Source organism: Gambusia affinis, linkage group LG14 (genome assembly GCF_019740435.1).
Source record: "Gambusia affinis linkage group LG14, SWU_Gaff_1.0, whole genome shotgun sequence".
NCBI lineage: Eukaryota > Metazoa > Chordata > Actinopteri > Cyprinodontiformes > Poeciliidae > Gambusia > Gambusia affinis.
In genome coordinates this window covers 131,716-157,146 of record NC_057881.1, presented here as the reverse complement: position 1 = coordinate 157,146, position 25,431 = coordinate 131,716, and the positions used below count along the sequence as shown (strand labels likewise).

General features: G+C 46.9%; 1 protein-coding gene and 2 long non-coding RNA genes across 3 annotated transcripts; 2 read left to right on the top strand and 1 right to left on the bottom strand.

The window, feature by feature from the left end:
* Nucleotides 1-4: 4 nt before the first annotated feature.
* nfatc1 (nuclear factor of activated T cells 1) lies at nt 5-23,315 on the bottom strand. Its single transcript, XM_044138442.1, has 10 exons — nt 22,937-23,315; nt 21,553-22,477; nt 21,288-21,447; nt 19,085-19,287; nt 17,736-17,908; nt 16,694-16,834; nt 7,271-7,326; nt 6,291-6,423; nt 4,832-5,257; nt 5-3,735 (listed from the first exon to the last, which is right to left on the bottom strand). Exons 1-10 carry the CDS (start codon nt 22,953-22,955, stop codon nt 3,680-3,682), a joined length of 2,292 nt encoding a protein of 763 aa, XP_043994377.1. The 5' UTR covers nt 22,956-23,315; the 3' UTR covers nt 5-3,679.
* LOC122843595 lies at nt 5,265-6,272 on the top strand. The gene is made up of 3 exons (XR_006372734.1): nt 5,265-5,477; nt 5,553-5,785; nt 5,859-6,272. It is a non-coding gene; the product is annotated as an uncharacterized LOC122843595 (long non-coding RNA).
* On the top strand, nt 8,358-10,744 carry LOC122843596. The gene is made up of 3 exons (XR_006372735.1): nt 8,358-8,795; nt 8,927-8,984; nt 9,104-10,744. It is a non-coding gene; the product is annotated as an uncharacterized LOC122843596 (long non-coding RNA).
* Nucleotides 23,316-25,431: the final 2,116 nt, after the last annotated feature.

Sequence of the window (25,431 nt, the reverse complement as noted above, 5' to 3'; positions counted from 1 at the left end):
TTTGTTTTAACTGCATTTATTTTCATTTCATTGTTTGCTTTATGACAATAAATAAAAATCTCACTGAGTCACCTTCAAAGCTTTTCTTTCAGTTTCTTCATTGCATCTCTAAAGAATCTGAGTTTGGTGAAAAAAATGAATAATTCTCATAACATTTTAAAATCAATATTCTGTGTTTTGTCTCTTTCTGGTCCATCAGTGTAACCTCAGTTGTTGGATTTGCTGAAGTTACTTTTGAAACAAAAATAAAACGTCAACTTTGTAAGACTGGATAAAATGACACGTGGTTTCTTCTTTTCTCCATCAGTTGAACATCTAGCGCAGTCTGAGAAAACTCCCAGCATTCTCTGCGTCGGTCAGCCGTCACTTGTTCTTCCTCTTGACGCAGATGAGCGCCCCCTTTGGTGGAGAGGTAGAACAGCGGGCAGCAGACGGCAGCAGGACGAAGATGGGCGTGAGGACGCAGCTGAACAGCTGCTGGTCCTGAATCTGGAACAAGTACACTTCTGCATGGCGGTTGCATGCATGCAGGTTGACGGCCGTGGTGGCGCAGACGGTCCGGAAGGCCTTCCTCTTGACCCGATGCAGCCGGTCCCGGCCGGGGCTGGACGTCCTGAGCGCCCGGGCGATCCCGGCAGTGGCCCACACCATCAGGTGGGTCAGGAGCACCATTGCTGCGAACGGGACGCTTTTTATCTGCGAGGACGTGTTGTCGCTGACCAGCGTGGTCGTCATGGCGACAGACAGCGAGCAGAGCAGACCAGCACAAACTCATGGGGCCGCTGACCTGGCTGTAGCTCAGGATGACGGAGAGCATGGCGGACTGGTGGCGGAGGTACAGGAAGAGGAAGACCAGGTACCGGAAGCTGTTGAAACACGCCAAGTTGCAGTTGAGGATATCTGCGGCCTTGTTGGCGGTGAAGGAGATCCACAGCAGCTTGGTTGTTATCGGCTGGCCGACGACGAAGGTGAAGACGTTGATCAGAGCCAGAGTTACCAGGTATCGTCCTTCCAGCAAACATTCCTCCGCTCCTCCAGTTGGAGCGGTTGGTGTCGGACTCCATCTCCTCCCGCTGAAACCAGGAACACAGCAGAGCTGAAGGTCACTGGAGCTTTTGCAATGTTACTCAGCTGATCTCGGTTGAAAAATAAGACCTTGTTGCTATGGTTACACATCATGACAACTGTGTGAAAGTAAAACGTTAGAGCGAAAATCCTTCCAGCTGCTCAGCATCCAAACCAGAGGAAACAAATTAACAAGGAAGCTTTTCTGTTTATTCTGGGAGGATTATGGGATGGAGAGAGAAGTTATCTGAAATAAACAGCCTGAACTCCTGATCAAAAACAAAAGTGATTAAAACCATCTGAAGATGAAAATGAGCTCAAACTTACCGACGGCGTTGGAGGCTGAAACCGGATCGAGTTCAATCCGATCCTGGTTTCCTGAAGAGCTGAGCAACATCAACACACCTGATTTTCAAAACAGCAAAACATGAAATCATCTTGTGACAAGAAGCATTTCTAAAAGACAAACACGGATCCTGAGTTTCATCCAGAGAAATGTCTGAATTTTGGTTCCTGCTGCAGGAAATCCAACATGATCAGGAGAGAAGTTTCCTTTCTCGTTCTTCCACTTCCTTGTTGCTCCAAAGTCAGACGTCGCAGCGTTCTACCCGATCAGAACCGGACCGAACGCTGTCCGGTTCCGAGGAGAAACTAGTTTCTGATTATGGCGGATCGATCAGCTGATCAGGATCAAAGTGGATCACAAAACAAAAAAAACCTCAGAATCTGAAAAATGTTTTCATCTAAACATAAATAAATGTTTAGCGTTTCAGCTTCTGCACAAAATTATTTCAGGCTGAAAACATTTTTGTTTAGGTTTTAGAAAACTGACACATTTTCTATATGTATGAAATAAAATGAAAGTTTTCAGAAATTAAATGAAAATATAAAATTTGTTAAAATGATCGACCATTAATTAAGGATTTATTACAATCAGGATTGATATGAATTCAATTCAAAAATACCTTTGATCACAAAAGGAATTAAATGTTTCTCAAATATTCAAGATAAATTTACATCTTTATTCACATTTAGATCATTTGAGGGTTTATTGAAATTCTATTTTCAACCGTTTTTATTTTGCCAATAAATCAGCTGAGCTTTGCATCAAACAAACGTGCAGCTTGATGAGAAAGAAACCGACTCCAACTAAAGAATCGACTCAAAGAGCCGACAAACGGAGGAAAAGTTCAGATGAAACATGAATTAGTTTTTATTGAATCAGAAACATTAAACAGAATAAAACTCATAAATACAGGATGATAAACATGAAGAATTTAAACCTCCGTTTGCTTCGAAAAATCTCCAGATCAGCTGTTAGAAAAGCAGCAGGTCAAGTTTTAAAGAATCAGTTTGAAATCCACGTATGACATCACTTCCTCTTCCTGTTAGAAGATGTACAGGAGAAAAAGCAAAGCGGAGTACGGTGGCTGGTAAAGGTCATGTCACTAACTGCTTCAGTGCAAACAGATTCAATCATTAAAACCAGATTCATCCCAGAAACTCACAAATTCAGAGAAAAGAAACAAAAATAAAGTTTAAACATTTTAAAACTTTGCAGCTTTGAAGTTTTGAAATGATGTGAAAAGTATAAAAATGCAGGTTGGTAGAAAAACAGACTGAAGGACAAGAAAGTGCAGAAACCTTCAGATCTGTGCAAAAATATTCAAACCCTGATGTCAATAAATGGATTTGATCAGGAAATCTAATTAAAAGATCTAAAAATCAACAGTCCATTTAAAATGATCAGCTTGTTATAGAAACAAATTCCAAGATTCCTGAAAAGTAAATTATTGCTTGATTAGTTTCATCACAGATAAATTATTTTAATCCACAAAACAGATTTAAATAAATAAAGAAGCAAACATAAAAGGCATCTGTTTTATTTTGAATTTAGTTCAAATGAATTAGTTTTAGTATTTTGACTGAGAATTATTGTTTACAAAACTTTTTTATGTTTGAATTTCTGGATTTGTTACAAAGTTTAGTGAAGTTTTAAATCAGTTAATAAAAGTTTTATTATTTAGTTTCCTCTGCAGCTGCATTCTGCCTACCAGCCAGCAGAGGGCGACACCAACATGTGCAAAGGAGGCCAGTTTGTGTTGGACGGACCATGCGTGTTTCATTGTGGACACTGAGCCCTGATTGGACGGCTTCTCTTGTGTTTTGGTGCTGAAGGGAAACTTAAAGGGATAAAAAACTTTTTTCTTCCCGTTTTTTAGTTCCCAGCAGACGAAACAAACATGGCGGCAGCAGGAACTAAAAAGTTCTAAGAAAACTGATGTTCAGAAGAACTGAGGTTCTGTTGATCCAAACAGGAACTGTTCAGTTTGTTTCTCCCAGTTTTCAATTTAAAGGCACTTTTCACTGCGCTGCGACAAAAACCGCTTCAGAAAGAATCCTCCGCTGTGAGGACCGGTCGCTCACAGACTGGATTTGGGAAAAACCAACCGGAAAACATGGAAGATCCGAACCTGAAGGCACATTTGGACCCTGGTCACATTTCCTCCTGCAGGCTGCAGGGGGAGCATGATGTCAGGATGGGCAGGGTGAGAAACCCTAAGTCTACTCTATGTGTCTGTGGGCGGGGCTTAGGCGCGGCCGTGGGCGGGGCCTAGGCGCGGCTGTGGGCGGGGTCGCTGCTCAGGTCGTTCCTGATGACCTCGTTGACTGGAAGGAGAATAGAGACGCAGTTAAACCTTCAGGTTCAATCAAAACGAAAAACTCATTTTCTCACAAACATTGAAGAACTTTTTCATCTTTGCAAAATTATATTCAAAATTTAAAACTTGTTTTTTAAAAATCTCATTAAGAACATTTTTAATAAATTTTGATCCCAATTAAATTTTGTTTTAATCCCAATGTTCAGCTGAGAAAATCATTTTCTGAAATTTCTTGCGGGGTGGATCAGAACCTGCAGAACTTCTCTGGTATTAATAAAGTATATTCATCCAGGTTTCATCATGAGATCCGTCCGCCTCTCGCTGGAGGACGGGAATTCTGGTCCAGTGAATCGTTCCCTAATGGTGTGGCGAGGGAAGCGGTGGAAAGATGGATCCAGAACCGGACCGGCGGCTCGTTTGGGTCTCAACAACTTTATCTGGAGATTTTAACTTTAAATTGTTATTATTAATATTATTATTATTTCTGTTCCCCAAAGAAAAGACGCATCAGGATCTAAAACACGTTTTGCAGTTTCGTCCTCCGGAGGTCGGACCGACGATCTGGACTCAGACGGGCCGGCGCTCGGCGGTCGGTTGGCGTTTCTTATTCTGCTCACAGCATCGGACCGGGACCGATCCCCTGCCGCCGGCGCCGCCGCGCTGAGGTCATCGGTCTGACAGGACGCAACAGGAAGCAGCTACAACTTCTGGGTCAGCGGGTCAGAGAGCTGCAGGCGGTCCGTCTTCCTCCTCCTCTTCTTCCTCAGCATGACGAAGGCTCTCCAGAGATTCTGCCCCGTCAGGTTCTAGCAGCTGGTTCTGCTGGTTGACCCGCAGCTCGCTTCAGGACTCCTTTCCTTGTTTGGGTTCCAGCCCGGACGGCCGCACGAATGAGGCGGCAGAAAGGTCAAAGGTCGAGCTTTTCCTTTCTGCAGCTCCATTTCTACCCGACGGCAGCAGAAACAATAATAGATTATGATCGTCTGGATTCAAGACACATTTGAAATCCAGAAACAGATTTTAATGTTTGATGAAACTCTTGCTTGACTTCCTGAATCAGAACCTTTGACCTCTGACCCCTGACAACACAAGCTTCCTCTCACCGTCATCCAGGTACATCTGGTCCAGCTCCTGCGGCTCTTCCTTGATGCTGACGTCCACCTCCCGGACCCGCCCTGCAGGTTCAGGAACCTCCGGTGGGCTGGCGGGCCGGGCCGGGTTCTGGGGGAACGGGTTCGGGGTCGAGGTCGGGGTCGGAGAGTCTGCAGGCGAGGGGGGACGGCGGGGAACTTCCTGGATGATGGAGGCGTGGGCGGCCGGCGGCCTGGAGAACGGAGACAGATCCTGCAGTTTGGGGCTGGAGGCGGGCGAGCCGCCGTAAGCCCCGCCCACAACGCACGGCCTGAGGTGAGAGGTCACCGGGGTGGCGACCTGGGCACCGTAATGTGGCTTCGGGTGCAGCGGCGCATGCTGGCTGCACAGCAGAGCGGCGCCGTAGTCGTCATGCGGCTCCGTCTTTATCGTCGGAACTGAAAGGAGAAGAAGAAGAAGTGGATCAGAACCGAGACGCTCTGGTTTCGGTTTGAATCAAAACCTTTCTGGAAATGGGAAAATCTGGAAATGCTTTGTGACGCAGCCACAGGAACCGCAGAGGAAGCTCTGACCCAGGGTTGTGAGCAGGAAGTGAGCAGGAAGTGAGCAGGAAGTGAGCGAGCCTCTGGAGGAAACAGTCGGCAAACAGAAGCAGAAGTGAGAATGATTTCTTTACGTCTCAAAATAAATCTGCTGTGGCGTTTTAACAATAATGTCTGATTCTCTCTGAAGCTGCAGAGAGAATCGTCTCCACTTGTTTCCTGAAGAGCTGCAGCTTCTGCTCATTTCTGCGTTTCCTCCAGTTGCTGCCGTTCCTCTGGACAACGCTCCGCTTTCACAGCAGGGAGCCTTGAGCCGCCCACTGCATTTCTCTCCAAGGTTGCGGGGCGATCCGCGGCGGCTCAGGGGTTATTTTTAGTCAGGCGGGAAGCGGGCCACTCCCAGCCCGCTGCACGAAGCTGCAGGTACGGAAAAGAACAGATTTTATGATTTTTGTTTTACAATGGACGGATAAAAGTGCTGCTTTGTTCCTCCCAGGCTGACCGCCGCGGCGCGGGGGAATAAATGTTTCCAATTAGTCTGAGACGGGCGATCAAGAAACCAGAAGGAGCCGAGAGGAACGACAGAATAACCATCATGGCCGCCTGCAGGATCGTCATGGAAACGATCATGGCTGAAAGGAAGAAAACTAAAACATGAATCTGTCTGCTGCTTTTTATTTAATGTCACAAGAAAATGAAAATTAAAGAGGAAATATTCAGGATTCTGCCTGTGGGGGGCGCAATAACCAGTTCAGTGGCATCACTCTCAGCCGCAGCACCAGTTTAACCAGTTTAACCAGTTTAAACCTATTTCAAAGAAGCCAAGAGCAGAGGAGGACCCAAAACCAGGTGGTGGTAGCATCATGCTGTGGGCTTCCTCCCCCAGTAGTAGAAAACAAGAAATTCACACGTCCAGCTCTCAGCTCACCGTTGGTGGGAACGTAGGAGAAGCGCTGCAGCTGACTCCGCTTCCTCTTGCCGTTGCTGACGTAGAAGTTGACGTGAACGGGGGCGGAGAGGCGCTGCGTCCGGTACGGCGGGATTTCAACCAGCAGCGAGTTCTGCAGCACAAAGCATTTCCTGTTCCACTTCCTGAATCAACAGCCGCCGAAACATTTCAACAATCTGAGGAAAACGTTTCATCGCTTTGATTAGAGGAACCCATCGGTCTCTGGTCAAACTGGGACCTCTGACCAGCTGACCTCTGACCTTAATAATGTTTTATTTATTCATTAAGAATCCAAATAAAACCACAGAATCTGGACCAAATTAGCGGCTAACACTGTTAGCAGTTAGTGCTAGCTGCTAACAGTGTTAGCTTTATTTGTCCTGGATTATGATGTCACCAGGTGACCTTTGACCCCATCCAATTACTGAGCAGATGCTGAGAACAGATCAACGTGTGGATGAGACAAAACTTTATGAAGTTAATAAAGAGAATCAATCTGGAGTTATAGATCTAGAGTTGTAGATCTGGAGTCGTAGAACAAGTGTTGTAGAATTAGTTATATATCTAGAGTTACAGATCTACACTCAACAGCCAGAAACCATCTGACCTTTGACCTGAACCTCCACAGCCCTCTACAAGCTAAAGGACGTTTCCAGGATCACAGGACTGATGTCAGACTTCTAAAGTTCTGGTTCTGGTTCTGCTCTGCATCCAGAACCAAACATGGAGAAGCAGCATTCAGCTTCTATACATCATAGATCTGGAACAAACATCCAGAAAACTGGAGAAGAGCAGAAACACTGAATGCTGTCTGTGGAAGCAGAGCTGCTAACTGAAACAACTCGACTGAAACCGTGACGGAAAGTCACAGATTTGTGTCCCACAGGAAGCGACTCGGTGGGTCGGCGTGAAGAATCCTTAGTTTGGTTTATTTTACAGATGAGATGAAAAGTTCTTACCGGTCTCAGCGGGTCTCTCTCCACCGCGGCCTCGCTCTCCCAGACATGGTGGCCGTCTGCAGGAGACAACATGGCGGATCAGAAAACCGTGACATCACAGGCGGGTGCATCGGGTCGTTCCTCAGAGCCCGGCGCCAGCTGCCTGGCCTGTTAATGAACCCGACCGGAACTCGATCAGAACCGACCGGAACCCGACTCGCCGTCTATTCTCACAGGAATCAGGGACCGGGTCTCGCTGCTGCGTTTTATTCGAGGTGATCCGAGGCGACTGGCCAATCAGGAGTCAGTAAAACTTTTCTGAAACCAATTTATTGGACGCCCGGTGAGCTGAGACTCCACCCACAAACATTCCAACCTGAGTGTTTGTTGCTCCGTTTGTTTCTGAGATATTCAACTTTGTATTTTAGGTCATCCAGAGTTCACCGACCCCCATCTTGCTCCAAGATGGGCTCCTTCGTTAGTGCTCCTTTTGTGCCGGTAAAACGTTAAAACTACCGGAGTGAAGTTGTTTTCAAGGAGGATGTTGGATATTCAACATCTGCGGCGCGAGTGGCGCCGAGCTCAAGGTTGATCCGATTTATGAATGCTAATTCCAGCCAGCCGTTCTCTTCCGCTCCCTAATCAAACCCTCGGAGTTCAGACCGGGCTTACCGACCAGGCCTGTGCACAGAGGGCTAAAATTTGACCCCCTGCCTCTCCAAAAGTCTCTGCACGGCCCTGTTGCCGACTGTTTCAACTGGTAAAACCAGGAGCTGAAACAGTCGGCAAGTTGATGCGGCCCAGAGACCAGGACAGAAAGCCGCTGTTCTCCGTTTCTCCTGGAGCAGGTGGAACTTTACCCAGTTGTTTACATATCTTACTGCCTGTTTCTTTTTTTCTGTTTCTCTTTGCTACCTGTTGAGAAGCAGGCCATCGTTTCTCAGGCTGTTTCTGCAGCTCAGCTGTTTCATAACCGCAGATTTTTCCAGAATGTTCCGGATTTTTCCGGCTCTGGATCCCTGGTTCATCGGCTCTGATCCAGAGAACAACCTTCAGCTGTGGTTCCCAGTCCGCTGTGCTGGACTGCCGCCAGTTTCCCCAGTTTAACGGCGGAGCCAGAAAACCGCTCCCAGTCCAGCCAGCTTGTAAACCAGTTTCCTCTGCCGCTCCCACTGCGCCCAGGCCGCCTCCCGGCCTCAGCGGCCTATTCCAATCCTTCCTGTGAGGCTCTCTGCGCGAGGGATCAGACAACGCGCCTCAGTCATTTGTCATGTTTTGTGTAGAACTGGAATCAAGCGGCTCCTTGTGCTGCTGAGCTGCAGCTGGGTGGAGCTGCCAGCGGCATGCGTCCAGAACCATCCAGAACCATCCAGGACCGCCCAGCCTGCAGCAGCTGGTAAATATAAACACATGAGCTGCAGCTCAAAGAGCTGCTTGTCCTCCGCTGGCCGGACCGGGTCCAGCAGGCAGTGGCGCCGCCGACTGCTGAGAGCCGCCAGAACAGGGTCGCTATGGCAACAATACCCAGAACCAGCATGTTGACCAGGTAGGTTCGGTTGGTTCTGCAACAAGTCTTCTTGTCCAGAGCAGCTTCTCCTGCAGAGAACGACCTTTAAGTTCTTTCTCATCATGATATGAGGCAGGAGTATTTGACCTCTGACCTTCATCATTCTCCAGAGATGAAAATATCTCATCAGCTGCCAGCCTTCCCAGCACATTCAGCCTGAGGTCAAAGGTCAGAGCATGAAAGTCAGAGAAATGACCAAAAAATCCAGAAGTCCATCTCAGACTCTATAGGACTCAGTTAGCAGGTCAAAGGTCAAAGTTGTGACCCTGAACATCTCTACTCTCTAGAACCAAGATGGCTGCCGGACTGCGGTTAGAGCTGCACCCGGACGGAGGACAAGACGGCCGAGACAAAGTCCTCCAAGATGGAGGAACGCAGCAGCTCATTAAAGGACACATGGACCGCTCTGTCTATCTGACGAGACGTCCAGCCGCCATCTTGGAGAGGGCAACCGCTCCACTCAGCGTTATGATTGTCGGGCACAATGAAGGATCAGCACATTTAATCAATAATAACTCACTAAACAAATTTTAACCCTTTTTACTGGAAAACTCATTCAAACAGTTATTATAGCTACATGGACAAGGACATTTATAATATTCTGATATGATACAGGATGAGTAGTTTTTTTTTAAATAAATTATTAAGTAATATAAATGCATATTTATATAAATACACAAACACAAAATACAAATCAGTGATTCTTGAGAAGAGGAATATTTTTAATAAAATATATATTTTTTCACTAACCTGGGTCATGTCAGAACAACAATGTATGTTTTCCGGGTGTTTGCAGAATATATTTTATTTTAAACTTTGTAGTAGGTGGATGGTGTCTTTAAAATCCCTGTCTTGGAGCAAAACTCAATACATTATAGTAGTTTAAAACAATTAAAAGAATACTAAGATAATATATTATGACAATTAAGTATAAGTATTCAAATAAATAATTATAAAAGTATCAATGAATTTAATTAAAAATAATTTTTATATATTTTCCGACTCAATTGAAATTTGTCCCAAGTTTTTGTCAACACCGTCAGACATAAAAAGAATGTTAAAAAAATCAGGCATTGTTGGGGGCATCAGAGCTTCTGAGGACCCCATGACGTCTTCCTTTTTCTTCTTTTGCTAATAGAGCTAGCAGCTCAAGTTAGCTTATGTTATTCTTTAGTTTTTTTCTTCCGTTTTATTCCTAAATTGTTCGTCACAACCATGATGTGTCAACAACATAACTGACAATTTACAAAACTGTTGAAATTTTGTGAATTTAATGCTTAATTTTAGTAAACTGTAAAGATTTCATGGACCCGATGAGCTACAATATGGGTTAGAATAACAGAGTAACATCATTTAAATTGAGTTAGTTTGGCATTTTGTCGACTCCATCAGAGTTTTTAACTGACATTGCGACTCTTTCAGTGATAATGTTGACAAATCTCCCTTAAATGTGCAGTTAATTCCTTTTAATGTATTTTACATAAATGGCATTACTTCACATGTATCAAGTTTTTCTTTTTACTCACTAGTTTGTCACCACCTTCAGTTCTGTCAACTCCATCAGATGGACTTTATGTTGTTTTTTGTTTTATTTCTTTTGTTTCTTGAGAAGTATTTATCTGTAAAACTGAGTAAAAATATCACTAATAGGGTCATTAAAACAATTTTTGATTTATTTTTGTCAGATGGTAATGACAAAGTTCTGGGTCAGGTCCATTAAAAATGTAATTTTCAAAAAGTTTTGCAACTGGGAGCCTGTACCTTAGTATTTTTACATGTCCAAAACATTATTTGTCATATTGAATACATAAGCTTGAGGAATAATTAAAATTTTGGAGGAGAATATTTAAACCCATTTTGTCCCACTTCTCAAGAACCACTGAGATATATCAGAGATGATTAAATAATGATTAATACTGAATAATATATATTAGGTGACATATATTCTACCTTCAGAGTGGTTCAGCAGATTCATCCTGTGCAGTGAATCCGTTTCACTTCTTCGTCACATCGAGTCTTTAAGAAACATTCAGAACAAAAACGGGAGATTTGGGAGCTATATTACTTTTGACAGAGTGAAATAATATAATATAAATAATAGTCTTGTGAATATAACATATGACAATAATAATGTTTTATTTCTAATGTAGCACTCTTGTGTCAGATCAAATTACAACTTAACTTTATGATGGACTAAATCTGGGGGAGCCGGTGTTACCCCGAGCTAATATCGGCCGGTGGACATAAATAGAGTATAGTAATATTAACTAATAAAATATAAACGGTAATTTGTCCATCTGAGAAACGGATCCGATCTGGAAACGATCCGACATCCATCGGAACCGACGGGGGGGGTTTATGGGGTGTTTTCATGGCAGGATTACCCAGGATTCCAGAGCCGGTGCCAGACGGAGGGAAACCCTCATGAAAACAAAGAGGGAACGCCCGGCAGCTGCTCCAGGTCCTAAAGACAGTCACATTCAGGCAGCAGCTGATGGAAGAATGTCGTACTCAGGGCAGAGCTGAAGGTTTGATCTAGTCCCAGTCAGAACCGGTTCCTTTCTTCATCTTCTTTTTCCTGATCAAAGATGATTTGTTCTTCGCCGGGTTCAGACTGCAGCTCTGCAGCTTCCGGCTGTGTTAACCCAACACCAGCGATGACCTCAGAGCCCCCTGCCCTTTTTATCCTTGATGCCCCTAGTGCCCTTTTTGAGTTTTTTTTTAAATCTGTGTGTCAGAAGGCCTGTTTGTGCCCCTCAGCAATAATATTTAGCTAAATCTAAAAATTTAGTAAAAATAAACTTGTCTGGCTGCCCTCAGTCTGATGAAGACTCTCAGAGTCTCCATGTTGTTCACACACCGGGTTCATGGTGAGGAGGGGGGCGGATCTGTGTCCTCTAACTATCAAATTATAACCAAGAATATTTTGTCATACACTGGTTTGTGAATAAAAACGCAGATCCGATGTTGACATTAGAAAAACTGTTTCTATTTATATTTTCATAATCGTCCTTGCTAGGCCTGACACCATAACAAATTTTGCTGAACAATTAATTGTCTCAAAAATTATTGCGATAGACAATAATATTGTTTGAAGACCTATTTACACTGATTTAATGGAAATGACATAATAATTCGTGTGATTTCCTGCCAAAGATAGATACACTTTATTTTCAAAAGAACATTTAACACTGGAACTGATAAAATAAACATCCAAAAATAAAATGGATTCTCAGTCTCCATTAATAAAAATGTACTTGAATAAAAACACCAAAGTGTAAATAAATACTGGATTCAACCAAAAGAGTTCAGATTATGAAGTCTGTAAACCATATTGTCCTTCAGTAATCATTAGATTTAAATAGAGAAGATGGAACATCGACTACCTGATGCAATAGTTCACACTACACGTTAGTTCACTCCTACATTTTCCCCTTAAGACAATCTGAGAACGTTGATGTTCTCAGATTGTCTCTTGTGGTTTCATAACCGATCATCCTGTAGTGTGTGGTGTGTTACGGTAGATCGTTGTGGCGCTCCGATCTAAATCAGGGGTTTTCCCCACTGGGAGCTTAACGCAGCCTGTTGAATGTGACAGGTAGCCAATCAGAAAGCCGGATTCTCCTCCTGCTTTCTGAGGGGAAATTACAGAGGGGAATCCCAAACAGCTGACACGGAGCAACCCGAAGTCCAGCGGACATTGGAGATGATATGTGGAAACAACATTAATGTTTATAAAACATTTGGTGTAAAGAATATAGAAATGATGAGGGGAGGAGTTGGAGCCAAATTGGTACCAGTTGATGAACCCGGTAACTTTTCAGCTGTTCTTCGTTAACGTGACATAAAAAGGTTCTAATGATTTTCATTCAGTCAGGACGTTACGCTGACACTAGAGCCACATGCACTGCAGGTAGATTGTAGTCAGTGATGTCAGTAACGTGTTACTGACGTTGGTCCACTTTTTTCAGTAACCAGTAATCTAACGCGTTGCTATTTCAAATCCAGTAGTCAGACTACAGTTACTTATCAAAATCACTGTGCGTTACTATCTTCTTTTGTAATTTAATCGTATTTCCTCTACTCGTCTTGTCGAGTGACCGACGTCTCTATGCAACAGAAATGTAAACAATGGAGGGAGATGCGCATTTTGTTGGTGGAAAAACTGGAACTATTTTGAGTTTCTGTCGCCAAGTCCGATTATTATAAGTGGCTTTGGGCTTCTTCTTTTTTTTTTTTTAAGTCGCTTGCAAATTTAATGAGTGGCGGGTTGCGCCTTTTTGGGCTCGTTTTTGAACGTGAAGTTGCTCATTTTGGCTTGGAAATAATCAGAGACTCATAATAAATCCCAGAATTTGTCCGTCATTAAGGTAGTTTTACTCAGTCTCTCCTTGTCCATCATTTCTCAGATGATCCGTCCCGCTGTGTCTTTGTTAATGTCAAGTTAATGTATTACCTCTGAATGATGTCGAGCTTCACGTTGCGCTCCAGAAAACTGCAAACATCGAGACTAATATGAACAGCGCAATAAACGTGAAAACAACCACGAATGAACGTGTCCGTAGTTGGAAATAGTTATATTGGCAACTTAACGCTATTCTAATTATTAATATTAAGATAAGTGTCACAAATCTGTGCAGCCATCTGAGCTGTGGAGCTGCAGGAGGAGCTCTGTGCGCTGCGCTGTGACACCAAACGCAGGGCCGTAACGCAGAACCTGGGGGGGGGCCTTAAAATCCTTCTTAAAGTTTTCCAGACAACAGTGGACCACACAAATTATTCCCGTTTTTTATTTTTTGTACAAACTCCTCTTCAGTTCAACCTTATCAGTGGAGACACATTGTTGATGTTACCGTTATAAAATAGCTGACAATTAAGTATTGGCAAAGCTCAATGTGATTTTCACAGCGTTGTTGTTAGCAGCTGCTGAAAGTAACTAAAAAGTTACTTTTAATGTAACTATAACTAAGTTACTTTTTCAAGGAGTAATCAGTAGTCTGATTAAAGTTACTTTTTCAAAGTAACCATGCCAACACTGTTTATATCAGACATCCTGATATAAGACACGGTACCGACCATCCCCGCGAGTCGCAATGCAGCTCAAAGCCCCAGTACCACCCGGTACCACCCTGTACCAGGTGGTACCACCTGCTGACTGTTCTCTGCTTCTCCTTAAAGTTTCTACCAGGCGGGTTAAAGCTGCTGGAGGTTCTGGGCTGTAAACTGAAGTTACTGCAGAACCTCAAGTGTTAAAGGAAGATTCGGTCCAATTAGAGTTCATGAAATAAACATCAGAGAAAATATTGGAGCAACAATCAGAACCGCAGCAAAAAGCCAAACATGACACAACGAAATGAACCAAATGTCCCCAAACATCAGGGGACTGACAGGGGATTCCAGGTAGATTCCAGGTGGATTCCAGGTGGATTCCAGGTAGATTCCAGAGATGCTTATGGCAGGGCCGGCCCCTAGGTAATGTGGGGCCTTAGACAGAACCCCACAGCCCCCAGAAACCCACCCTACTAACCCTAACCCTTTTCCTTGCCTTGATATCCCAGTCTAATAATTCTAGATCTAGAGGTTTAACATCAAACTATTCTACAGTTTTAACCCCTTTGATCTTTAGGATCTATAAATCAGTTTGCTGCCAGGTTGTTCTAGAGGTTAAATAGATATTATTAGAGCTTCGTTAGTAAAATGGCAGCAAATTAACCTGACCTTTGACCTTCTCTCTTCTGTTCTGTTTAACAGGTTCAGTCTCAGATCAGTTCAGCAGCAGAAACAGAAACTTTCTACCTGTTAGGGGAAATATAGACTAGATCTGCTTTGCATTTCCCCGCATGATGGCAATAATATAGTAGGATCCAATTAGATTATTGATTATTATGGGTTGTTGCTGTGTTGTTGTACAGAGTTTTTGTTCAATGTGCCCCCTTTTTAAATTTGAGCCCTGCCCCTCCATAGGTCTCTGCACAGACCTGCCTCAGAGAAGCAGCTGCTGCTTTCTGTCAACCTGACACGGAGCACTGCTGGCTGCTAGCAATGCTTGCTAATGCTAGCCTGACACGGAGCACTACTAGCTGCTAGCAATGCTTGCTAATGCTAGCCTGACACGGAGCACTGCTAGCTGCTAGACGAGCAGCTAATTCATTCTGACTCAGGTGTAGAGCGCAAAATGCCTAAGCTCTTCTTGTCCATCGCAGCTTTATTCACAGTATGTGGTAGCTGGGTAGCAATAATAGCTTAGGATAATAAATTTAGGTGCTTCAGTTTTAAGATGTCTTTGTATTAAACATTAGAACTGCCCTGAGTGTAGCAGGCTGCAGCTAAAGTCAGCTATCGAGTTTGGTCGGTTAAAACCTCATTCAGGGGAGTGTTGTCATCACCAATACTTCTGTAAGGTTGAGCTTATCTCTTGGCATTTTATATCGTTTTCATGTCACTGAGTTACAGAGTATTCAAAATGTCCCAAAACATCCTGCTAGCTAGCTAATAGCAGCGGAGCTAAATGTGGCTAAAGGCTAACTAAAACATAACAACTTCAGCTGACACTGAGAATCTATTGATATTATTCACATTTGATGTTTTTACAGTTTCTACCTTCATTACTTTTAGTTTCTTCATCATTTGATCTTTTCATCTGTGGTTTTAGTTGCATGTTACCAGATTAGCAAGTTTGTAGATTGAAGTATTTAATGTATGTGGGAGCCGAAACTAAAACTGAATTCTTTGCTGTTAATAAAATCATGTACATTTATGAAACGTCTTTATGTTTGAATCTTCCAGATCCGTCTCCAATTCAGCAGCTGGATTTTCTTTCCATGATTTAATGTTTTTTACTTGAATCTTAAAGTTAATTATCATAAGCTTTTGTCTTTATTTTGCCAAAGTATTATTCTCCGTCCTGTCTTCTGCTCTAAAATTGCCTCTCTTCTTTTCACATATTTTTTCTGTGAAGGTCTCAGTGATAAATGGAGAAGGATCTAAAGAAGGTCAAGAGGTCAGCGCCTCTCCATTCCCTCTAATGCCTCCACAGCCAGAAGTTTTCAATTCCCGTCCTCACAAAGCAAACAATGAGCTGGTTTCTCCGTTGCCATGGTGACTAAGATTCTGTTCTCAGACTTCTACGGTGCTCTGCCTCCACCCAAAACTTCCTCCACTCAACTGTAGCTCCACCCAACTCCTTGTGAAGCGCCGCTGAAGCTAATCAGGCTAATTACTGTTTATAAACCTCAGCTGAACATGTGGGAGCCAAAACTGAGCAGCAAGGTCTGCATCTACATCACACACACACCCGCGCACACACACACACATACATGTTTGCGTTGCTATTTTTGTGGGGACTTTCCATTGACTTTCATTCATTTCTACAGCCTAAACCTTCCCCACACCCTAACCATTACATACCTAACCCCAACACCAACCAAAACTCAATTCACACCTTAGTCCAAAATCTGACCCCTGACCTAAAAACAGCGTTTCCCTTTGTAGGGCCCAGGCTTCGGTCCCCACAAGGAGCAGAGGGTCCCCACAACGTGGTGTATGTCAGGACAATGGTTCCCACAAGCTATTAGAAACAAACACACCCACACACACACACTCTGTTATGATCATTCCTCTTTTCAACAGGCAATGGAAACTTCTGCTGGGTTAAAAATACGCCACAGTAATTTACTCCACATGTGGCGCTCTGGCAGAGAGACCATATTTTGATGGGAATGGGAGGGCGGGATTCCTGGGGTTTCTCCAAAAGCAAAGGGAGACACACACACACACACACACACACACGCACACACACACACACACACACACACACACACACACACACACACACACACACACACACACACACACAGAGCTGCAGCCCTTCCTCTTACCTTGAGCCTTTTCCACAAACAGCACCTTGGAGTCGTGCTGGAAGTTGTGTCCGTCCAGCACCATGGTGCCCCCCCCGGGGGCGGGGCTCGACTCCAGGCTCTGCTCGTCCACCAGCGGCAGCTCCTGCGCCGATCTCTGGGCTGCGGGGGTAGAGGGGAACCCGGTCACGGCTCATCCACACACTCCCCATGCGGGCCTGAGCATCCAGAGCGCTGTGCAGCTGCAGCCTCTGCTCTACATCTGCTGCTAACTCTGCCTCACTGGTTTCTGCTGGAAAGCCCTCTGGACCTTTACTGGGTCCCACCAAGGAGCCCAGTCAAAGTCTAGCCTCCAGATGTTGGTTTAAGGTTCAAGGGGGTTTCCTTCAACACTTCTGCTTATGATGAAGTTCTCCATGTTTGGAAACCTGTGGGTTCCTCTGCAGCTCAGAGCGGAAATGAGGAACAAACAACGGCTCCTTTCACCGCTGACATCACAAAGGTCAACCCCCAGTGCTGAAGGTCAGCTGGAGTCCAGGAAAAGTTCACTGAGTTTTACTCTTAAGGGTTCAGATGAACCTCAATCAGCTCAACAAGTTCTTCTACCAACACATCGCTGATTTTCTGGAATCAACAATCTAAAATCTAAAAACTGACTGAGAGGGAAACCTCGCCTGCTTTAGCTAACGTCTGAAACAGTTCAAGCTGCTGCCTGCCTGTTTCTTGTCTGACGTGAGTCTAGACAGGAAACCGCAGAGCATCGTGTATCACCTATGATAAACTTCCTGTTCTGAATAGTGTGGAAGTGTTGGGATTCACAGTGACTCGCTGTGTTAGGAAAGGCGTGTTACTTTGGCTGATCCATTTCCTCATTTCACACATTTTCATATTTAAGGATCATCTGAGTCTGGAGGTTCAACCAGGACTGGACTGGTTTGGACCAGATTGGACCAGACTAGATTAGGCTGGTCTAGACTGATCTGGACTGAACTGGACTGGTTTGGACTCTGTTAGACTGGTCTGAACTGGTTTGGCTACAGAGGACAGAACTTTGGTGACTCACAGCACTCGATGGGGTTGGATGCGACCTGCAGAGAGACGGTCCTGCCGCCCGGCTGGGTGACGTGAACCCGGAACACCATCCGAACGCGCGTGTTCTTCCGGCCGATGTCCGTTTCGCCCTTCCTCAGCTCGATGTCGGAGTTACGGAGCTTCAGGATTCCCGCACAGTCGATTCTGTTGGGAGAGAAACTCAGTGAGGCGTGAGATCGCACATCAGCACCGACAGATCTTCCTTCCTGGATCTGTTTGGGATTGTAAATTTTTTTTCCTGGACTGACTCTGCTGCTCCCCACAAACTGCTTTCATTCTGCGAGTCGCTCCAAGCCGTCTCTGGCTTTTGGGCTGCAGAGCCGCTCCATGGTGCATTCCTTAAAAGCTACTTCATGTCAACTTTTGCACACATTTCAACACTCCCTACATTCTTCTCTGCAGCTCTGGTGAAGCAATCAGGTGAAGAAGTCGAGAGCCGAGTCCTGCAGACGGAGGTCGACGGTCTGAAGGTTGGGTTACGGTCGCGGGTTAGGCTGGACTTTCCCAACAGATTTTATATTCAAACCAGTTGGCAATGATCCGGATCTGTCATAATTCTGTCCTGGATCACTTTACGAAACACCAATGGCTCAAACAGAAACCATGCAGCAAGGTCCGGAGACATTGGTGTTAAACCCAGAATGGACCGGACCTGACCGGACACAGAGATCCAAACACATTCCAGTGTTACAGCATGATGCAGATTAGCTGCTGATTACTGGATATGATACATTTTTTATTTGGTTTTTCATTTTTAAAACGGGGCTGCACAGTGCTGCAGTGGGTAGAGCGGCTGCCTTGCAGCAAGAAGGTCCTTGGTTTGATTCCCGGCCCAGGGTCTTTCTACATGGAGTTTGCATGTTCTCCCTGTGCATGGTGGGTTCTCTCCGGGTTCTCCGGCTTCCTCCCACAGTCCAAAAACATGACTGTCAGGTTAATTGGTTTCTCTAAATTCTCCCTGGGTGTGAGTGTGTGTGTGAATGGTTGTTTGTCTTGTATGTCTTTGTGTTGCCCTGCGACAAACTGGCGACCTGTCCAGGGTGACCCCGTGACCCCGCCTCTCGCCCGGGACGCAGCTGGAGAGGAACCAGCAACCCTCCTGACCCCATTAGGGACGAGGGGTGTAAGAAAATGGATGGATGGATGGATGGATTTTTAAAACGGTCAGATTTTATTCTGTTCATCCTCCTCATCTCTGCTCTTATCCTACCCACGCTCTTCATCAGCCACTCATCATCATCATCATAATCCCCCCTCATCCTGAGGCAGCTGTAGCTTATTAGCTGCTGGTTTTTAATTCTACTTCCTGTTTCTACTCACATGGCGCGCATGTCGTTCTCCGGCAGCAGCGGGATCTCCAGCACCTTGGTGTTGTTGTGCAGGACCTCGTGGCTCGGCGTGGAGACCGTCTTTCCCGTGATGCGGTGGACCTGATAGAAGGCGTGGGGCCTCAGCAGCCGGTCGTCAGCCGTGCCGATGAAGAGCTGTAGGGTCAGAGGTTCGCTCTCCATGTAGCCGTGGAGCTGAAAGAACAGAGAAGAGCGGCGGTTGGGAACCAGGACTTCCTGTCTCCACGTCTAACAAATGTTGAAAGCTGGGTTATTGTGGTAGAACCAAACGCTGCTTTGAACAGAAACAGAACCTCCCTGAGCTGTTGCTGTGTTCCTCCATGATGCCATTTGGTCTCCAGGTGATTGCCTGAACTAAGCTAGCCATTGCCTTCCTGAGCTATTCCACTCGATTCTCATCTCTTTTCAGTCCTTTGTCTGGGATTTTCCCATTGAAGTGGATTCCCCCCAGTAGATTTTCCACAGGGCCAATCGGCGAACAGAAGAAGTTATGAATGATGCCGTGGGTTTTCGGTAGTCTGCCTGTAGTTTTAGTGATGGTGGCGGAAGATGTTCAGTCTGTGTTGGTCAATATTCAAACATTGAATTTATATAAAAAACTGCATCGCTATGATTGGCTCTTCTCTCTTCAGGGGCTGATGGTTGTTTATAGCGAAGGCAACTGATCCACATCGTTTGCTTTTGCTGCTCTGCCAGAAACACGTTGGAGTCAAAGATCCGATCCAGAGATCAAGTTGGACGGAAGAGACGGTTGGAACGTCCTCCTCTCTCGGCATCCAAGGCGCCTCCTTTCAACAACTCTGGGGTTAGGGGTCAAAGTTCAGGCGTTATCTGGGCTGTGAGATGCTAATCAGCTGCTCCCAGTTGGAAAAGCAATACCTTGTTGCCATGGTTATGCATCAGCAGAATCCAAGGGAACATTGTCCAAAGTGCAACGATTCAACCAGAAAATGATGAAATTTAGTGTGAAGCAGAACCAATCAGAACCAAAGGAACAGTTCCCGCACGCTGCCACCAGGAGGTGCTGTTCCAGGAAAATATATCACATGTCTGAAGTTATTTCAATGCTTTGCTTGATGTTGGATGTTTTGTTCCTCCATACTCTGCAGTAGGACAGTAACTTCTCCTCAGTCCTCTGCATAACCCCACATGAAACAGACCTAAAGCTTCAGAGATGTGAGCAGCTGTGGTCAGCAGCCCCCCCAGCCCACCACAGGAGCAGTACTGAGTCAGCGCTGTGGTTAGCTGCTGCTGCCGCCGCCTCCGCAGGACGCCATGATGTCAGCTGGGCGGGAAGTGGCCTAAACAAAGGGTGGTCTGTGTGGCGGGGGGCTGCAGCGTAGGGCAGCCGGGAGCCCGTCATTAAATCATTAGCACCTTCTCAGGAACACGAGCCGAGCGTCGGCCGCTTGCTGGGAAATGTCTTAGTTTCCAGATGTTTCAGCCGCTGCAGAAAAACCTCTGGACTGAGAGGCTCTAGAACAGAACCGTCCACATCCGGACCTTCCTGTTACGACCCGTGTGGACTCAGAGTTTCAGACTGAGGTAAAGTGGTCAGATGTCCTGCTTGTGCCTGGACTGACGCAGGACTCAAACCAGGAGGTTTTTGCTGCAGCAGCTCCAAAGACTGCTTCACTTCACCTGATCGATAACCATGGGTTACCGTGCCTCCATGTTGACAGCAGCAACTTGTTGCAAACAGTCACTGTTCTGCTTTCTGCTCATTAAATTTCAGAAAACAGTTTTCTTGAGGCAAAGCTAGTACTGTACCTCAAGAAATATTTCAGTAGTATCCATAAGGCTCACTTCTGACACTGGTATTTTCTTGTAGCTGTTTAATTAGCGTTTGCCTGCGAAGCTGCTTGGAATGTCACAAGCCGTTTTCAGAGTCCACTGCTTCACTTTCCCAGCCTGAGTTTACCCAGAACCGAGGATCCGCTGGGGTGGAGAGAGACGGGTTTATAGCTGGACCACCGGAGCCCGCTGCGGTCGGAGCGTGACTCAGCTCCAGCGGCCCGCCGCATGTCTGTCTGCGTCGCTCAGAGACGTCATGGAAAACTGTGAGTCATCATCGACTGGACAGGAAGCGGCTAAGTGGACGGGTCCGCCTCACGTCGGGCACAGAGACCGAACCGGGCCTGCTGTCAGAACAAACAAACCCGAGGAATACAGACCTGGACCGCCGGGTGTCCGCCGGCCAGCGCCTTCACCGCGCCGCGGCTGCCCTCCGTCTCGTAGTGCGCCCGGTGGTGCGACTTGGGCTGGACGTGGATCTGCAGGCTGAAGGCGCCGGAGCTGCTGGGCAGCTGCCAGTCCAGCGCCGGCAGAGACGGGCTGGAACCGGGCAACAGGAGGGAGAGGATCAGAACCGGGCCAGGAGATGTTCTGGTCTCCTGACCCTCCAGCCTGTCCAGATTGCTGGTTGAAGGCCGGCCTTACCTGAAGAACTGCTTGGGCTTCGTCCAGCTGAACGGGTTCTGAGGAACGTCCAGGAAGTAGCTTTCCTTCTTCAGGGCCGGGCGGCTGGCAGGGCGTTCGTCCTGCTGTGGCTCCGCCCCCCCGGGCTCCAGCTTCAGGCTGACCGTGGGGCTGAGCTCCAGGCTGGTTCTCCGGGCCTTTAAGGGGACGCCGTCGCCGAGGTCGGCCATGCCATCGGTGGAGAGGGCGTTGATGGCGGCCAAGATGGCGGAGTTGGTGTACTGGTTGGTGTTGGGTAGCCAGCTGTCCTCCGTCAGGCTGAGGCGGGGCGAGGCGCGGGGCGAGGGGTCGGGGGGCGACGGGAAGCCGTTCAGACTGTACTTCCTCTTGGCTCGGCAGGGCGAGCTGGGCCTGGACCCCTGTGGCGCGGTCCAGCCGTCAGCTGTCGCATCGGCGCGGGGGGAGGTGGCGCCGTCCTCTGGCAGGGCCAGGGTGGAGCCCTTCGGGGACACGGAGGGGGACTGCCAGGGCGAGTTCTGGGGCGAGTTGTCGTAGTTGTAGAAGCCGGACTCGAAAGAGGCGTCGGAGAGCCCGCTGCGGGACGACACGCTGCTGGCCGGGCTCAGGCAGCTGGGGTCGCGGTAGAGGTCGGCGCCAGGTAGCGGCAGCGTCATGATGGAGGCGACCCGCTGGGCGGCCGGGATGCCGCCCCGCTGCGACTCGTCCTCGGGCGAATGGCCATAGGCCGTGATCTCGATGCGGGGGCCCTCCAGTGCTGCGCCGACGTCCGGGCGCACCGGCGAGTAGAAGCCGGCTGACTGCGGGTCGTCACGGGGGTCAAAGGTCTCAGGCTCCGCCACGGACACGGAAATGGTGGGGCTGGACTGGAGAAACTGGGAGCCCAGAGGGAGGGAGAGGCTGACGCTGGGCGAGAAGCCGAAGGCATCTGGAGGGAGAGCAGGGAGACGTTAGCATCTCCATGGAAACCAGCGCTAAGGAAAGCATGGTGGCGGCAGTACCATGCTCAGGGCTCAAACAAAGCTAATAATGACTCTGATAGAAATGTTACAATGAGGTCGGATGCATGGAGGTCCGGTTCAGAACCCAGACTGAACAGAACCGCAAACTGCTGAAAACTGAAGCCAACTTCACATCCGACCAACTTCCATTGGACCAACAAGGTTCCGGGTCCAGATGGTTCCGACCAGCCTCATGCCTGTCTGGTCCAAACAAAGCATCAATCACTCTGACACGTCAGGTTCGGGACCATTTTCAACCGAACCACACCCACTGTGACCGGACCAGCCCCAGGGTCAGCTCCAGATGGAATCCAACTGGGTTTTCCGGAACCAACCCGAACCGGGTCCAAAGAGTCCAAAATCCAGACAGGAAAAGCTGAACTCACCTTCCTCTGCAGATTTCATCTCCTCTGTGGCAAAAGTTCCGATCCTCCATAAAGCTGCTCCAGCTGCTGCGGGTCCTCCGAACCGGATCAGAACCACGGCTTCTGCTCCGAACCAGAACAAAGTCCAAAACCAGGAAAACTCTCCGCTGGCAGAAAACAGGCGGTCGGTTCCTGGCTCTCTACGCCGGGCGGAGCGGACCGGACCGGACCGGGGGATCCTGGCTGCGCGGCTCGTTGTGACGCACTGAGAAACTCCGGCGCTTATAAACCCGGGAATCACCTCGAGCCGCCACGCGCCGCCCTCCGCGCTCTGACGCAGCGCCGCGCGCACGCGCCAGATGCCTCCGCGCGCACCCGGAGCGGGAAGAGCAGAGGAGGAGGAGGAGGAAGAAGAGGAGGAGAACCTTTGTTAGAGTTGGTCCAGTTTGACCCGGTCAGCCTTCAGAATGGCCTTAGTTCTGGACCGATTCATGTCAGGAATGTTGCAGTTCTGGTCGACCCGATAGATTTTTACCTGGTTTCATCATCTGCTACATGATCAGAGCAACATTTGGACGCAGGATGGCTGGAATGTGAATGGTCCTGCGCTGAGTGGCATCGTCTCTTTAAAGCTGTGCGACCCTTTGACCTTTCAGAGCAGTGAGTTTGTCTCAGAGCTGCTGTGGAATTTCATAACGATGTTGGTCGGAGCAACACTTAGTAACAAGATAGTTTAATGGTGGCTCTCCTCCTGCTGCAGGCATGAAAAATAAACGCTCTAATTTGGAGAAAAACTGCAGCTTTTCCGCCTGAGTGTTTCTGCTCCCACTTTCGGACGGAGCTAATCGAGTTCAGGAGACGAATGTTTGCAGAACCGCTGCGTCCCACTCGCCTCAAACTTGGTTATTCAGCCATTTTATGACAACATTAGAAGATCGATCCGGTCCGGTTAATATAAAACCAGTGAAGATTGTATTCTAAAGCGTTTCTTGTTCCTCACTGCCAAACTCCCATAAAACTGAGCAAAGGACTGAATCCAGAAGCTAATCTTCATCTGAGACACACCAGCTCTGAAGCTTTTCCTTCTGGTCAGGAAGAAGATTTGAGTTCCTTGATGTAACATAGACCCATCAGCCCTTTTGAAGCTTCTGTATCTGTCCACTAGAGGGCATCTTTTGCTAAGGAATTAAACTAGCTGGACGCCAGTTTAATTCAGGAGTTTTTTCTGTTTCCATTGGTTTTTGAACGTTCCTTTGACCCGACTGACTACAGTCTGAAAGTCAAACCGATCCATTACATGCTGAGGTGCATCTGTCACATGTTTAGAGACGGTCTGGATCTCCGTTTCTGACTCCTCTCCTCGTTTCCTCGATTTCACGCTAAATTCTTCCTGCGTTTCTTTGTGTTGCCTCACCTGATCACAGGTTGAGTCTGGACAGCGACCTGAGCTGCTCCCCGTTTGTTTACAGACTATTTCAGCCGTAAAGTTGGAAAGTGTTTTGAATGAATTCTCAGATTTGAAAATTAAATTCTCATCTAATTATTAATTGTAATCAAATTATTTAAGTGAAATATCAACATGAGTTCTGATTCCATGGTTTAATCCAAACCCAACCAACTAGTTAACAACTAAACCAAAGCGTGAGGGAGAAACTAAAGCGGACGCTGATCCCAACCACAAAGACTTATCTTTTGTCTCAAACCAGAGATTTGTGTTGTTAACACAACGACTAATACATTTATACAAAATTAACTTCCACTAAAAGCTCGTAAAAATCCAGTTCAGGCCCTGAAACCCAGAACTTCAGATGGAGTTCCAGTGCTTCAGCCGGCGACTGTAGGGAGAAACTGGACGCTCAACAGGATGCAGGAAAATGCCTTTCAAGTTAAAAGCCTGAAAATAAAGGCAGATAACCCGTGTGACCCGTTACAGACACCTGCAGAACTTCATGTTCATCTGGAACTGACCCAGATTCAGGAGAAAAGTCAAACTGAGCGGTACCGAGATGTCTGATGAGTCGGACCCGACCTGCAGAACTTCAGGTTGTCCCAAATGGCCCTGCAGCGACAGAGATGAAAGCGGTTCTGAACTCACTGAAGCCATCGGACCATCACATTCATCACTAATCAGCACTAGAGCGGGTCGGATGCACACAGACGGTTCTGATCAGAGTCCAAATGGCTCAGAGGTTCCAGGCCCAAAGGGGGACGGGTCAGAGGTTCTGGAAGCCAAATGTTCTCTGATTGAAACCAGAAAACACAACGGACCCGACGAGATCCGAGTCACATCAGAACCCAGTGGAAGTCTCTGGTTCTGAACACCAGGACCAGTTCGTTTTAGTTTTCACTCCCTCCTCAGATCATCTCTGCTGGAAAACAGAACCGGCGGTCCGGTGTCCTCCAGGTTCTGTTGAGAACAAAGCAGCAATTTAAAAAAGTAAAATTTGCATAACAAGCAAAATAAGTACTAGCGGCCCATAGAACCTTTCAGAACCTCTCATCTGTTTCATTGGTTC